The following is a 14,249-nucleotide window of genomic DNA, read 5'->3' on the forward strand; positions in this document are numbered from 1 at the left end:
AGAAACGGCATCTCGGGGACCTGAGGCCCTGCTCACACCTGCCCCGAGCACCACACAGTGTGCTGCGCTGGGACACATGTGAGACCCTGCAAGGTTTGCAGTGCTGTGATGTACAAAAGACAGACCTGGCCCACTGGGAGTAACATAACACCTGCTCCTACCTTGCCCTACTAAGACTTGGCAGACCCCCCCCTGTACAATATCCCAGCAACTGTCTCACCACTCCTAACAGCACCAATTTGGTAGCAGTATGGAAATCATTTTGGCATCACCGCCAGAAGCAGCTGAGTGCACCCTGTGTTTGCAGTCAGGGATCCAAGCCCCAAAACAGCAAACCAGATACAGCACAGTAATGGCAAGAAGGGCACAACTGAGCCCATGGGCCAGTAGATATAGTCCCCGCTGAGCATTTCATTATGCCTTAACCAAACGAATAACCAAAGCATACGAAAGCTACACAAATAACGTGATGACTATTGATGACAGTGCTGAAAACTAACAGCAGTGCAAGTCCTCACTGCTTCAGATTTTAAACACAGAGAAACAAGTCAAACAAAGTATTAAACATTCTGCACCCTAAAGAAAACCCTCTTTACCTCAAATCTCAGTGCATACGGTAAAACACGACATATCTGCATTGGACAAGTCACAGAAGGCAGTTCTTTTTGTCTCTTGAGAAACAAGCACTCTAAAAGAGGCCGTAACAAGTTTTCTGCATCAGCTGTTTTCTGACTTTGGTAATGAACTGACATTTGAAGCTACAAATATAGACCAGCTCTTTTCTCTCGCTCTCCCGTGCCTTCCATCATGTTCTCAATTAGTCTTTGGAGCATTTGGCTCAAGGCACACAGCATAAAAGACCTTGAGCAGCAAAGAGAGGAAGTCTGAGAAAACAGGCTGTGGAAGAATTCAGTGCAGAGTATGATCTGCAGCTTGCATTTTCGCTCCTTAGGGTAAGGTGATTTAATTAAAGCGAGATTATATCTGGAGGGAAACAATGCAGGAAAGTGAATTAAGGGTTTTGTTTGACTACTTGCATCCTGCTCCTAGCAAAAACTGTGTCTAGGCCACGTGGAGCAGGAGCAGCGCTGGCTGAGCTGTGCTGGGGGTCAGCCCTGCCTGACTGAATTTCTGCTGCTTCTCAAATGTGGAAGTCAATGTGGATTATTGTACACAATGATCTTATCTTCTGGATATTGCAGAGCGTCAGGTGTTTTTTTTTCTGAAAGTGCCAGCTGGGTGTGCAGACCCATCACACAGCTGGCATGGGACAGCACCAAACTCTGACTCTCCCAGAGCTGAATGAAGGGTCCCTTTAGATCCTTCTTCTTACTGTGTAAAAGCATAGCTAAACATATTGCGAAGGTTAGGAGAGAAAACAGCAATGGAGTTTTGTGCTTTCAGCTGGAGGAAAGCCAGGAGTGCTAAATCAACCTTACAAGGAGCTGAACAGGTCACACACCTTTATAAAACACACATTTCTGTCAGTTAAAAATGTGTCCTTTAGGCTTACCCAGTAAAAACTGGGCACTAAAACTCAGTGCTGCAGTAGCCCAGTATCAGAGCAGCCCCTCTACCTGGGAGGGAGTATGCAAGTCCTGCCATTACTTCCCAGGCATGGAGGGGAGATGTGAGGGGTAGTTCCTAGCACCCGTCTGCACACTGAGTCTGACTGTGAAGCTCTGCTGCTCCTGTGCTGGCCAGGAAGGTAATTTAAAAGCCATGCTGCTGTGTCTTCCTTACTGCCACTTCTGACCTGCCAGAGTTCTCTGCATGGCCAAGCCTTTCCACATTGCTGTGAAGCTCTGACCAAAGCCCAAACAAAAGGCCAAAACTAGCACCAGTGTCAAGCAGGTGTGGGAAAGCAGAAAGCCTGGAGGGGACAATAGTGAGACCCCCTGTTTTGTTCTGACAGAAAGACCCTTAAAACTTTTGATTCTATTTTACTGATGATCAGCCATGAATTTCAGTGGGAACAAAGCTGAGCTGGAGTCACTAAGAACCTCCCTTCTATAGCTTCTTAACATCAGAAAATACAATAGGTAGAGGAAGGCTCCATTAGTGCATTACTTTCCATCACATAGTCCTCTTTTCCTGTTTTACGCTGCATTTGTCACTGTTGTAAGCTGCAGCACTTCCAGAGGTGGACAAGGACTATCAGCAATTTGTGCTTTCCACTGCCTTACGTACGCACTGTCTGCACAGCCCATTTCTCCTGAGGGAACTGTGCACCCACAACCTGTGCTGCGTGATGCAGTGTGAGTAAAAAGCACACTCATTCATCGAGTTATGGCTTTTAACTCCATCAGTACAGTTTAGGAACACATTCTGCAAATGCCCTGCATTACTATGCCAACACATTTTTATACAGTAAATGTTATTCAAACATATGAATCTCCAGCAAGATGACTGGAACTGCACCTTCCTCACACATGGACACAAAAGAAATCTCACCACAATGCAAGAGCAGCAACACCTTTCTGATGGTGTTTCCTGTGGTGTGCAAAGCTGAATTGCTTAAGCAAATCTCCCTGCACGTGAATTATATCCACTTCACTTAGAATTTCCTGCCCTACTTGTTTTGTTGTGCTCCTTCTAATTCTGGCAACTGCTCTGTATTCAACACAGCTACTATCAGGACGTAAGTATTTGCTAATTAAGCATGTACTTTATATCAAGAAATCAATGTATAAAACACAGCCCCATCACACATAATTGCCTGGCTAGTGATAATGTAGTAAGCAGCTTTTAAAAATTTTCCTTTGAAAGACCAGCATTATAAAATCCAGCTGAATAAAGATATTTTACACAAGAGTAGCTCAGGTAACTCGGTGAAATAGCGGTTACATCTATAGGAAATCGGAATGGTCACAGTTTGGCTGTAAGAAATGAGGCAAATGAAGAACAATACAAGGAGGGGAAAAAAATCAGTTATAGGCAAAAACGTGTCAATAAGACACAAGCAGAAATCTAAACTGCATTTTAAATACTATGTGAAGAAATGAGCACTAGACTAGGAATCTGAAGGCTTCTTTGCTCATCGCTTATTGGGAGGGTTTTCTTTTTGCCCCAGAAGTAAAAAGCCCATCTATGACTGGGAAACCATCAAAAGCCAAATAGTGGTGCCCTGCAGTCCTAGTGCCCTGCTTGGCACTAGGACAGGTGAGAAGGCAAATTGCCTACAGGTCCATGCAGCTCCATGAGAATACCAGTGCAGCTGTGCTGAGCCCTCCCATTTTCAACACAAGACCATTGACAGCTGCCCACATAATGAAGGTTTCTGCTGGATCCTGCACAGGTTCTCTGAGGTGTCAGTCACTTCCCCATTAAAGCACCAAAGTAACATTCATATATCACCTTCCTATCGAAAGGCTTTCTTAGAAGCTGAAGTCAGTAAGATTCAGGACCAGGTACACACCTAATGAAGAACAGAGGCTTGGTCACAAACTCATCTTGGTATCAGAAGTTCAAGGCTCCATAGGGCCTGAACTACCAGAAAACTAAAAGCAATCAATGCAATCTTACAGTTTGTGCAATAACACAAGAGGCAAAGGGATGCTTGCATGGTTTGGCAGACAGCAATTGCAAGACAGTGACTGCAGGAATGGAGCAGCAGGAGGGGACCCTGCTTACTCTCTCTACCCTCTGTTGATACAAAGTGAAACCCAAACCATGCAAGTAGTCACTCATGAACGTAAGTAGACATGGCATTCAGAAGTTATTCATTAAGCAAATAACAGTGAAGCTGACCTTTTAAAAATATACATTTACTGAATTGTTGATGGGTTCTGAGCTGAGACCCCCTGAAGAACACAGTTGCTGTAACTTCACTTTCTCTCCAGCTGCTCTGGTGCTGACCTCGTGCAGAAAAACTATGGACAGTGTGTTGGGATTTCTTTTTTTTTTTTTTGGCTTTTAAACAGTACAGCTCTGATTAGTAGTAGAGGTAACATAAAGATGCATCTAAACTTGATTGGTAGTCAGCTCCCTAATAGAGAAGATACACTTATTTTCATTAATGCTGTATATTTAGTGAACCAGCTTAGAAATTATGTTATCGTGAAAATACTTTGTTTTAAAGCACAGGACTTCTGAAATTTCAAGTGCAGGTAATAAATAAATGGCACTGGGTGCTATTAAAACAGGAAACACTCTGACCATAGCTTCTAATTAGAAGAGAATTAAACAGTCCTGGATTTTCAGGAGAGTTCCCATACAGCTGGTACAGACACATAATACAGAAAAACACTTTTGCTCAAGTCAGTGGTAAAAGTTTCTTTGTTACTGATATAAAACCCAGTTAAAACATTGCAAATATTAGTTACTAATTATTTCATAATGGATTTAAAAGCAAAACATAACAGATAAGCTACAGATACTCATGGTTGTTATTGCATACATTACCTTATTATTATTTGAATGCTCCTACCCAAATTTCTTGTTTGCTACTACTCGCCAATGGGCACTATGCAAGCTGCCTGTTCTCCTGATCCACATCATTTCTACATGCCATCTACTGGCAAGTGAATGCAAACAGAGCATTTTGGAATTGGGATCCATTTTAATTTACAGATTTTCATTGTAGTCTGGAGTAAGTTAAAAGTAAAGTCAGATTTCCCAACATAAACGTTCCTGGTAAGGACAGAAGTGAAACAAACCCCTCAGGCAGATACCAGCTCCTTTAAACTCTGAAGCAGACTGAAATCCTCCACCAGGCCCGTCTTTGCCACATCGGCTCTAGGTGGAGCTCTAGGGCAGCTATCTTGGTCCTGCTGCCCACAGGTGCTCCAACACGGGCTATTTTCCAGCTCCCCCTTGGTGATGTGGCTCTCTCAGGCACTTCCAAATGCCTGCTGTAGCCACAGGTCACCAGAGTCTTTGGGAGACCTGGCACCCAGCAGGACCCAAGGCTTCTGGCAGTGTATCCTACTGCCTGCCCTCCCCTTTTGGCAAGGGACAAATGGGGAAACAGGGCTGTGACCACCCAGGCTGTGTTCATTAGCAATCAGTAGAGTCCTGTAGGTCTGGAGTTACAAAGCAGAACAGCACAAACACCCTAATGTCTACGCAATACAGATTTTTAAGGGCTTTATTTGTATTAGCCTTAGTTTAACCTGACCCATAACTCTCTAGTAGCAGCTGATGCATCTTAGACATGCTTTCGAAGGACATGTTCCAGTTAATCCAAAAGAATTCCAGTTTGTGATCACAGGCCATGCCATAGTAACTGGGGCCAACCGTGAAGTGTACTTCAGAACCACACTCCTGGTGTGAACCAATGTGCTAATGTTAACCATTCTTTTAATTTTAATGTTATATAGATCCCATATCACGTAGCCTTCAGGCTGATTCTGCCACCAGCGTTTTTTGAAGAAGAAACTTCAGAAAGTAATTTTAACTAAACCAAAGAGCAGAAAGGAAGAAAAGAACACATTTTTATTTTCTAAGTGATACGAAGAAAGTAAAAAGCCAGGACCACCTCACAGGCTGCTAGGAGCTGGATTACTGAATCTGTTTGTTATGGAAGATGTATTTCCACAAAGGTTAACTGCTCTATGTAGAGAAATATACCTGTAGGATATAGGTAATTTATAAGCCATTTACACATTCTCTATTTACAAGTCATTTACATAATACAAATGCTTTCATTTCACTCCTTTTCTCTATTTATGATGTTATTGCAAAGAAAGCAACAGAATAAGCAAAACATCAAGCATCTGTGATGCCTTTTGTTTACATTTAAAAAAAAAAAAAGCCCAAATCAAGGGGCTCAGGATTAAAATCAGGCTATCACAACCAGCTCTCACACTTGGCTGAGTGTGATTCTGTCAAGGTGCATAGGGATAGAAAACACTCTTCATTTCAATCTTTTAAAGAATTCTGTCTAAGAACAAATTTACATACTGATTTTACATTATCAGTATCTTTATGGCCACTACACCACTATAGGAATGCTCTGGAAGGGAGCATAGAAAAAAATCAGAGGTCAGTCTCTCTCTCTCTCTCCAAATACCAGAAAACAAAGAGAAGAACTTTTCATCCTAAGGAGCTTTTGTGCTGCAGTCATGTCCATCTATTGGGTGAATTGTTTTATCTGTACTGATATATCATAGATGTATATATAGATAAATCAAGATGTATCATTCTTATACAGGCTACTTCTCAACACGTAGAAGAAAATTAGCAGTTTGATAACGGATTGCTGTCATGCTGTCTATAAAAACTGAAACATGGCAACCTGAGCACTAATAAGGAACGTACAATTCCACCCATAGGTGGAAATTACAGTATTGCAAGAAATTGCTTATGAAATTTAAAACAAAGGCAATTTTTGAAAACACTTTTTTTTTTTTTTCCACCCCGAAGATATTTGTATTTGACTCTCTGGGGTGGGGGGGGTGGAGATATCCAGACTACAAGGCTCCTAAAGGAACTTCTAACTTTGAAGTTGTGTATTGGGAGCTCATCCAAATGATTTAATGGAAGCCTTAAACGGCTGTTACCCACCTTAGGTATGAACTTGAAATAGTAGAGAATTATAACAGTAAACAAGAAAAGTTCAAGTAGTCTGGAAAAAATGCACAACAACACAAAAGCAAACAAACCTGCCCTGTCCTTCTAAGAAAAATTTTATATAAATACTATGTAAGAAGACACATTTACTATCCTATAGATATTTAAGCAGATGGAAACCATTTACTATGGTCATAACAAACTTTTTTCTCATTTTTTAGTCAGATGTCCAGATCAGCCATACACTACCCCATCACCAGAACAAAATGATGCTTTTACTGCTTCCCTATTGACTGAGATCTTCCCAAATTCTCATCTGGGTCAACTCCCCTGTAAGTACAGCAAATCAGAACAGATTTCAATGACACGTTCAAATTACTGCTGGACATGCTGCTTTTGCATGGGAGTTTGAGTAAAAGCAGATAATCCAAGGAACTGCAAAATGACTACCTTTAGAAAAAACAGACAAGTCTTTAAAACTTGTTTAGACTATGAAACAAAGTAAAACAAAAAACCCACAAAACCACAGTAGTAGGCATACCACAGCATAAGCAAAGAGTTGAAGCTTTGATCAGAAGCGGGAAGAGGAGCTGCATTACAGACGGAGGTATCAGAGCCTCTCAGAACACTTGCGGAAAAAGCCTCCAGACAGACAGTGCCAAGACCATTAACAGTCTTTACTTCTATCAGTTGATTCACAGCACAATGAGACACAGCACAAATTTGTACAGCGGGGTCTGCAGACAATTTAAAAACAGGCAATTATCTTTAATAAAAAGCATCAAGTCTGAATGTGAAAATATGAATATGACCAACAATATTGCTGATAATGATCACCTTATTTTCTTTTGATTGTCTAAGAAGTCCAACTCACTGACTTCATATAGCGCCTTTAATCCATGCCATGTTCTCCAAACATCCTGACTAGTGCAAATCTTAATGGGTCCCAGCTAGTATGTACAGTATGGGTCCTAACCTCCTCATCTTGATTCAAACACTAGTTTCAGTGTGTGGTGAGATGCAATGACTCATCATACAACATTTTGATTCACAAAGAAGCAGTGTGAGAGTTGTACATAATTTAATTTGCACTTCTGTATATAAATGTTTACTATATTGCACACTATTGCAGCACTTAAAAACATCTAATTATTTGCAAAAATTAGTAAAATACTTTAAAGGATTTAAAAATAAGGGTTTTAATGCAACTGACAAGATAAAAAAGCAATTTACTTAATGAGATACAATCCTTTATGTTGGAAATGAAAGTTACATACAACTAGAGTACAATTAAAATATACCATATAGTTCAACACTTAATTCCTCAAATGTGTAAAATTAACAAGCTTCTACTGTCATAGATATACAATTTTTCCATACTGTGAAAATGATTTTTCAAATTAAATACAGGTAACATAATATTCTGCAGTTATATTTTATGACTGTGTTTAAATGAGAGGGTTGTATAATACTCACATTGTCAAATGTAGTCACTAATGCCTTGGAAATTGCACACTTCCCCTCCTTTTCCAAAATAGAATCTTATTTCCATACTGAAGTCTATTATGCCATATTGGAAAAGTATTTTACTTCCTAACGGGATTCTCATAAAATTAAAAAATAGCATAATATCATGGCATTACGATGACTTTCCCACTTATGCCCCAGTAGATTTAATCTGGATATCAGACAGACACGTCAGAACCAATTTCCTAGACTTTTGTCTTATTGTACACACAAGATGATTGATTACAGTATTTTACAAAACAGAAAATCTCTGAACCTTATTAGAATTAGCAATGACTAAAAATTAAAATCATAACAGAATCAAATTGTGATCTCCAACATTTATTAAAATCTTTTAAAGTTCATAAACGACAACAAAGTTACTGTAGAATTTATCGCATACAGCTAGCATACAGCAGCATGTCCTTGGTCTAAATGAAATACAAAAGATTTTAACATTTTCATACAAAGGATTTCTTTAAATTTATTACTGTGACGATATATCTTTGTTACATAAAATTTGCTACAGCAAAGTATCTTATACTTTTCTTGCAAATATGTAAATATGGGTGGACAAAGACTGCATTCAGTGTCAGCCTCCTAATGACGTTGTGCAAAAATGCTCAACAACCTAAACATAGAGAATGTTTGATGGTACGCCTCATACTCTTCTGTAAAATGTCTACAAAGGCTTTTCTTAAAGGAGTGTCATACAGCTTAAAAGGAAGGAGTGTCAGTGGTTTATTTTCACTGACATTCACACAAATACAATGGCTGTGTACCAATAGAGCTCAGTTTTATTAAAAACAATTTGTCTTTGTATGCAGGTAAATTTATCATGAAGCATGAGTCTAGTTTAAACTGTTTTGATGCGCTGTTTTAAGACAGGTCATCGAGAGAGCCAGAATCAAGTGTACAAATAAAACTACTACGAATAAGTTTAAAAGCAACCCCCAAAAAAGTGCTGAGCCACTGATTATTAACATTGAAATAAACGTGTAAAAGTGCCCAAAGCTAGCACATGACAGCAATATCTTTTAAGTCAGTTGGTGAGAGTATACAAAACATAATTAAGCCCAAACGCTTATATCTGTGTGACCATACATTCCGGTTGATTGAAAGAAAGTAGGTTAGAAATGAAGACACAATGCAACTAAAATAAAACCAGCTGTTGCAGTTTTTAAACTTTGTCTCTTTTCTTCACGAATGAAGTGCTGTAATTAAAAAGAAAGTGATTGTAGCAGTACTCCATCCTCAGTTTACTAATATAGTATACCAGAATAAAACTTGGCAATAACCTCTTATTCTTAACAGCTAACAAAAAATAACCGTGTTCATCCAGCAATGCATTTGAACATTACTTTGCATTTGCTAAACCATTCGCTTTTCACAAGCCAATGGCAGAGCACATTTTATTTTTTGTGATTTTTTGCTTTAACATCATTTTCTATTTCCTTTTGTTTTTTTAAAGGATGCCTTTAAAAAAATAAATCAAAAAAGGCTTGAAACAAGGAATATTTTGGGAGCCCAAATATTGGCTAAAAAAGAAAGAAAAAAAAGAAAGAAAGAAAGAACCAAAATGAGTCATTCTCTACAATACTGACCAAAACTTCCTTTAAGAGTTTAGGGTTCATGTTCTTAAAGTCATTTCATACGGCCAACTGAAATGCTGGTTAGTAGACTTGGTTAAATATGGTCCAAAATCCAGACCAGGTGGAATTACTCCCTCTCTTGAGACTGTAAGCTTTCCATGGTACAGTTTGGTTATGGCAACTGACCTACTGCCTAGGTGGAAATACAAAGGAAGGAGGCAGTGATGAAAACCACAGGGATGTAGAAAACCAAGGCACGGGGTCTAGCTACTGTCTCCTACTTAAGCCACCCAATTGATTCTACTGAATTTTGGTCAGTTTCCAGGAAGAAACATTTTTAAGTTAATTTAGCAGACATTTATATGGCGATAAATACTACCTTCAAAAATGCTAAAAATGTTGGCTAGGTTTAGTCTGAGCTACTAAAAAATTATTATTATTATAAATTGTAGCATCAGACACGAGACAGACAAGAATTATTGGCTGGCACAGACTAGAAGCAACATTTACCTTTCACTTCAGTCTAAATCACACTAGCCGCAACACCTTCCATTTCACTCACACAAATAATACATTATTCAAAATAAAATGGAGCATTCTTGGGTAAAAAACTACTTCATTTTAAAGGGGAAAAATGAACAATACACAGAAACAAAGAACGACAGAAACCAAAGTTAAGTAGGAAAGTGGTCTATTATTCTGTGTTACTGCACAAACAGTGCTTGCTTAATTGTGCCTAGTTAGAAGGGTTGGTGCAAACCGCACACATGGAAGATGGCAATAAAGACCTCAGTCAGCTTTGTGGAATGAAGTAACTAGGTAACTGTTTTGACATATGATGGTCTCAGCTCCACCTCATCTGTTAACAGAGTGCAAAGATCCCAATGTGAGCCCTGATGTCATCTTGTCCTCTTACTCCTACTAAAAATCAGCAAATTCTTTTGCACATTTTTCCGTTAGAGACGCGCGAATATCTTCTTCTTCATAGTCATCAAAGTTGCTGGTATCTCCAGGGCCTCTGCACTTTGGTATGAATGGAGCTTCTACCTGTGTTTACAAAAAAACAGAACAACAAAAAAACCCCACATTAAATGTTATCAGTCTAATACCTTTAGATTTAGCACCGTGATAACAGACATAACCACATTCCCATTACATCTCAAGTCCTGCCAAAAAAGACAGGCAGAACATACTCTCAAATCCACAAACATCGTTAGCTTTGAAATTCTGTGCATCTTATGCCAACTGTATGGTAGTAAGCAATTCATATTTATATATTAGAACCAGTTGCTTTCCAGGATTCTCAGTACTGCTGCTTCTTAAAGCCAACAGAACATGCTACTTATTGATGCTGACCTTAGAAAATATATCCATCTTTATGCAAAGAATATTACTTATTTTAATGCAAATTTAAACCTGTAAAAACTAGGAAATTCAGAGTGATCAGGTAGGTATCTCTCTCAGGAACATCCCAAGAAGAGTGAGTGCCAGAAAATAACAGGAGCTTTCTGCACTTACAGACCACGCTACAGTTGTCAGGAGCATATTGTACTGTTCCTAAAACAATGTATACCTGTTTAGGTGATGTATTCTGCAAAAATACACAGCCTCAGTAAATACCTAGCTAAGCCATATGCTTACCGTTATCTGAATTCTCTTTTTATGTCTTCTCAAAATAATTTTCAATTACTGTCTTTTACTAAAGCTCAGAAAACAATAAATATCTTATTTACTGCTGTAGTTACAAATGCATTCAAATGAAGTGCATCAGGTGGCTGTTTGCGTCTATATTTCACAACATTTTTCCTATTATCTTCACTGAGGAGATAGCTAAAAAGAGATTGCAGGAGATAATACTGTTTTATAGTGAAAATACCTGTTTGGCCTTAAGTACAAACATATTATCAGGCAGTATTTTAATAAACAGCCATGCAAGCACATAAAGAAAACATGATTTGATCTCATCTGAAATATTAAGTAACTGAATGTATTACTTAAGACTGCAGCATAACAACATTATTCTGTTTTGTGAGCTGCCAAGGAACACTAGATTTATTCAGGAAAATCCATGCTGTGTTAACAGCTTGTGAGAAGCTGGCATAACCCTTAAGTTTTTTTGCAGTATTTCAATGATTGCTTAAATGAGATTGCAATATACACTGTTGTTTCAGACTCTAGAATTACTGCATTTATTTTATAGAATTAGATGCTTCAAAGTTCTTCTGTATCACTTTTCACAGTCCCTTAATAACAGCTATTCTGCCTGTAGTACTAGACCATCTTTTAAAAATATTTATTGTTTCTGTAAAAGTAGTTTTCTACAGCATTGCACTGGAAATGCTAATTTCAATAAAATAATAATATAATTATTTAATATAATATTATTTTACAATGCTTCAATATAATGGGGCTTGGGTGTCCCAGAAGGACATACTATGGAATGAAACTCAGTGTTTAAAATTATCTTGTAAACAGGCATTAAGAAAGCAGAGAACAGATAATTACAATTCTGCAGAGGCAAGTCTTTTCTTAAAACATCCATACTTAACACAAAGAATATCAGATGTCTTAATTGTATCCTGTCTTCTAGTAATTAATATATAAGCGAATACCATAACAACTGTACTGTCAGTTTGTGTAGCAAAACAACCAGTTTCTTATTATAAACTATTGTTAGTATCTAGGTTTGTCCTTTAAAATACTTCTGTTACAGCAGCAAGTTCATGCCTCTATAGTCAAGACTGTTAGCATTTCAGTGAGGGTAAGCAGTTCCTTGAAGTGTTTGTTATTGCTTGACTGTAACCTTCTGACTGAATTCTGAACACTAAACAATTCTTCCACATGATTCTTCTGGGACGGCACCAACAGAATTATTTTAGTCTTTTTTGGTGTTTATTGAAAAATAAAACTAAAAACCAAAAATAAACAAACAGCTTCTAACCAGTATGTTTCTAGTAACTCACTAATCTACAGACATTCAACCTTGAGCACTAGAATATAGCTTCAACTAGCTTCCATGGGAGAGGGAGCTTTGGAGCTACTGGAAGACAGACCTATGCTGAACTGCAGTCATCCTTTCTTTTTTCCCCAGCATCCTTTCCCAGCCCTGCCCTATTAATCCCTGAAAGCACTACTGCACTCCTCTGGTTTGCTACTGGCTCCCCATACTCTGCAAATAGCCCCAGTTCTCTGTTTTACTTTCATTCTTATGCAGGTTCATGGTGCATACTGGGCACCGACTTCTTAAATGCCACATTAGATTTCATGTTGGTCAAGCAGGTCTAGATAGCCATTCTAAAAATATCATAAAACAGGATTCAAAAGGGCTCTTATCATTGCTGCAGCTTATGCAACCACAGTTGATTGCAATGTAGTGTGAGAATGAAAATACCTCCAGTAGATACACTCAATATCTGAACCTGTTCCAGTTACAGGTAAGGCAAGAGCAGGAGTAAGGAGTGAGAATAGCATTTCAGCAGAGAGAGTGGTACTTCAGCTTTGGCTAGAGTTTCTCCCCAGTAAAGCACAGCTAAGAAGTAGTTGGAAAGGAAAACAGATTCCTCACTGCTGTGGAGGAGTATTTATAGATGCCATTACAGAAGGGATTAAATAAAAAGCAAGAGAGGCAGGAGATGGCTCATTCTGAGATATTCCAGAAATAGACTAAAGCACAAACACGTGTTAAGACAACAGGAATATATGGAGGTCCAGGATAAAATGGCAACAAGAAACAAACATAATTAAATCAATACGTACTCCTCAGTCTTAAAAATTCAACTACTTTCACATTTTCTCATTTTAAAAAAATTGCACATTTAAGAAGGCAAAAATAAACAAAATTATTAGAAATTGGACTTCAACTCCTCACAGCTCAGTAATAATTTGATTCAGGAAGTCTTACCTTTCTCTGATAAATGGCAATCCAATCTGTAGTTGCAAACCACTTGTGGTTCTTTATGTCATTTACACCATTCTTGAGATTTCCGTATCGTTTGGTCAAATCTACCTGGAGTAAATTTCTTAGAAGATCCTTTAGGTCTGAACTGAAGTGTGATGGGAATCTTACCTGAAATACACATCCACAACATTAATATGCAGATTTGATTCTTCCCTTGTATAAGCTAAAATAATGATCACACAAAAAGAAGCATTGGTGCCACTTACCATTCTACTTTTAACTATAAATCATATAGTAACATAGGAACACGTATTTCTGATTCAGAAAGTCCTTACCAATAGCATTACCTTGCCCATCTATCATTTTCTGACCTGGAGGTTTCTAGATTTGATCGAGTAGGGGACAAAATATTAATTTAATATAAAAATAAAGTGAAAGCTAAACCTAAATTTTACTAACCAGTTTCACAACAATACTACCACATTTCAAGGCATTCTCAACTAATTTCTAGGACCAAAATTTTACACTACACATATGCAATTTATATAAATAATATATATACACACACACTTTGAGTGTACATATAGACAAAATAGATAATAATAACATTCATGTACACCAGGTATTCTAATTAACAAACTAAATGCATGACAAATTAAACTATTAACTTAAGTTTATAAAGGAAATATACTGCTAGCTGAGAATGGAATACTACACTTTCCAGTGCTCAAGTCCAGTGC

General features: G+C 38.1%; 1 protein-coding gene across 8 annotated transcripts in view; it reads right to left on the minus strand.

Moving 5' to 3' along the window:
* Nucleotides 1-7,577: 7,577 nt before the first annotated feature.
* The window catches only part of PRKACB (protein kinase cAMP-activated catalytic subunit beta), a 62,220-nt gene continuing 55,548 nt past the window's right edge, over nt 7,578-14,249 (minus strand). For all 8 annotated transcript variants that reach the window (XM_015870206.2, XM_015870205.2, XM_015870212.2 and 5 more), the window contains 2 exons: nt 13,513-13,677; nt 7,578-10,658 (listed from right to left, as the gene is read on the minus strand). In XM_015870206.2, the coding sequence (XP_015725692.1) occupies nt 10,533-10,658; nt 13,513-13,677 (291 nt within the window). In that variant the 3' untranslated portion in view covers nt 7,578-10,532. The remainder of the gene's footprint in view (nt 10,659-13,512; nt 13,678-14,249) is intronic.

The sequence above is a fragment of the Coturnix japonica genome, chromosome 8 (genome assembly GCF_001577835.2).
Source record: "Coturnix japonica isolate 7356 chromosome 8, Coturnix japonica 2.1, whole genome shotgun sequence".
NCBI lineage: Eukaryota > Metazoa > Chordata > Aves > Galliformes > Phasianidae > Coturnix > Coturnix japonica.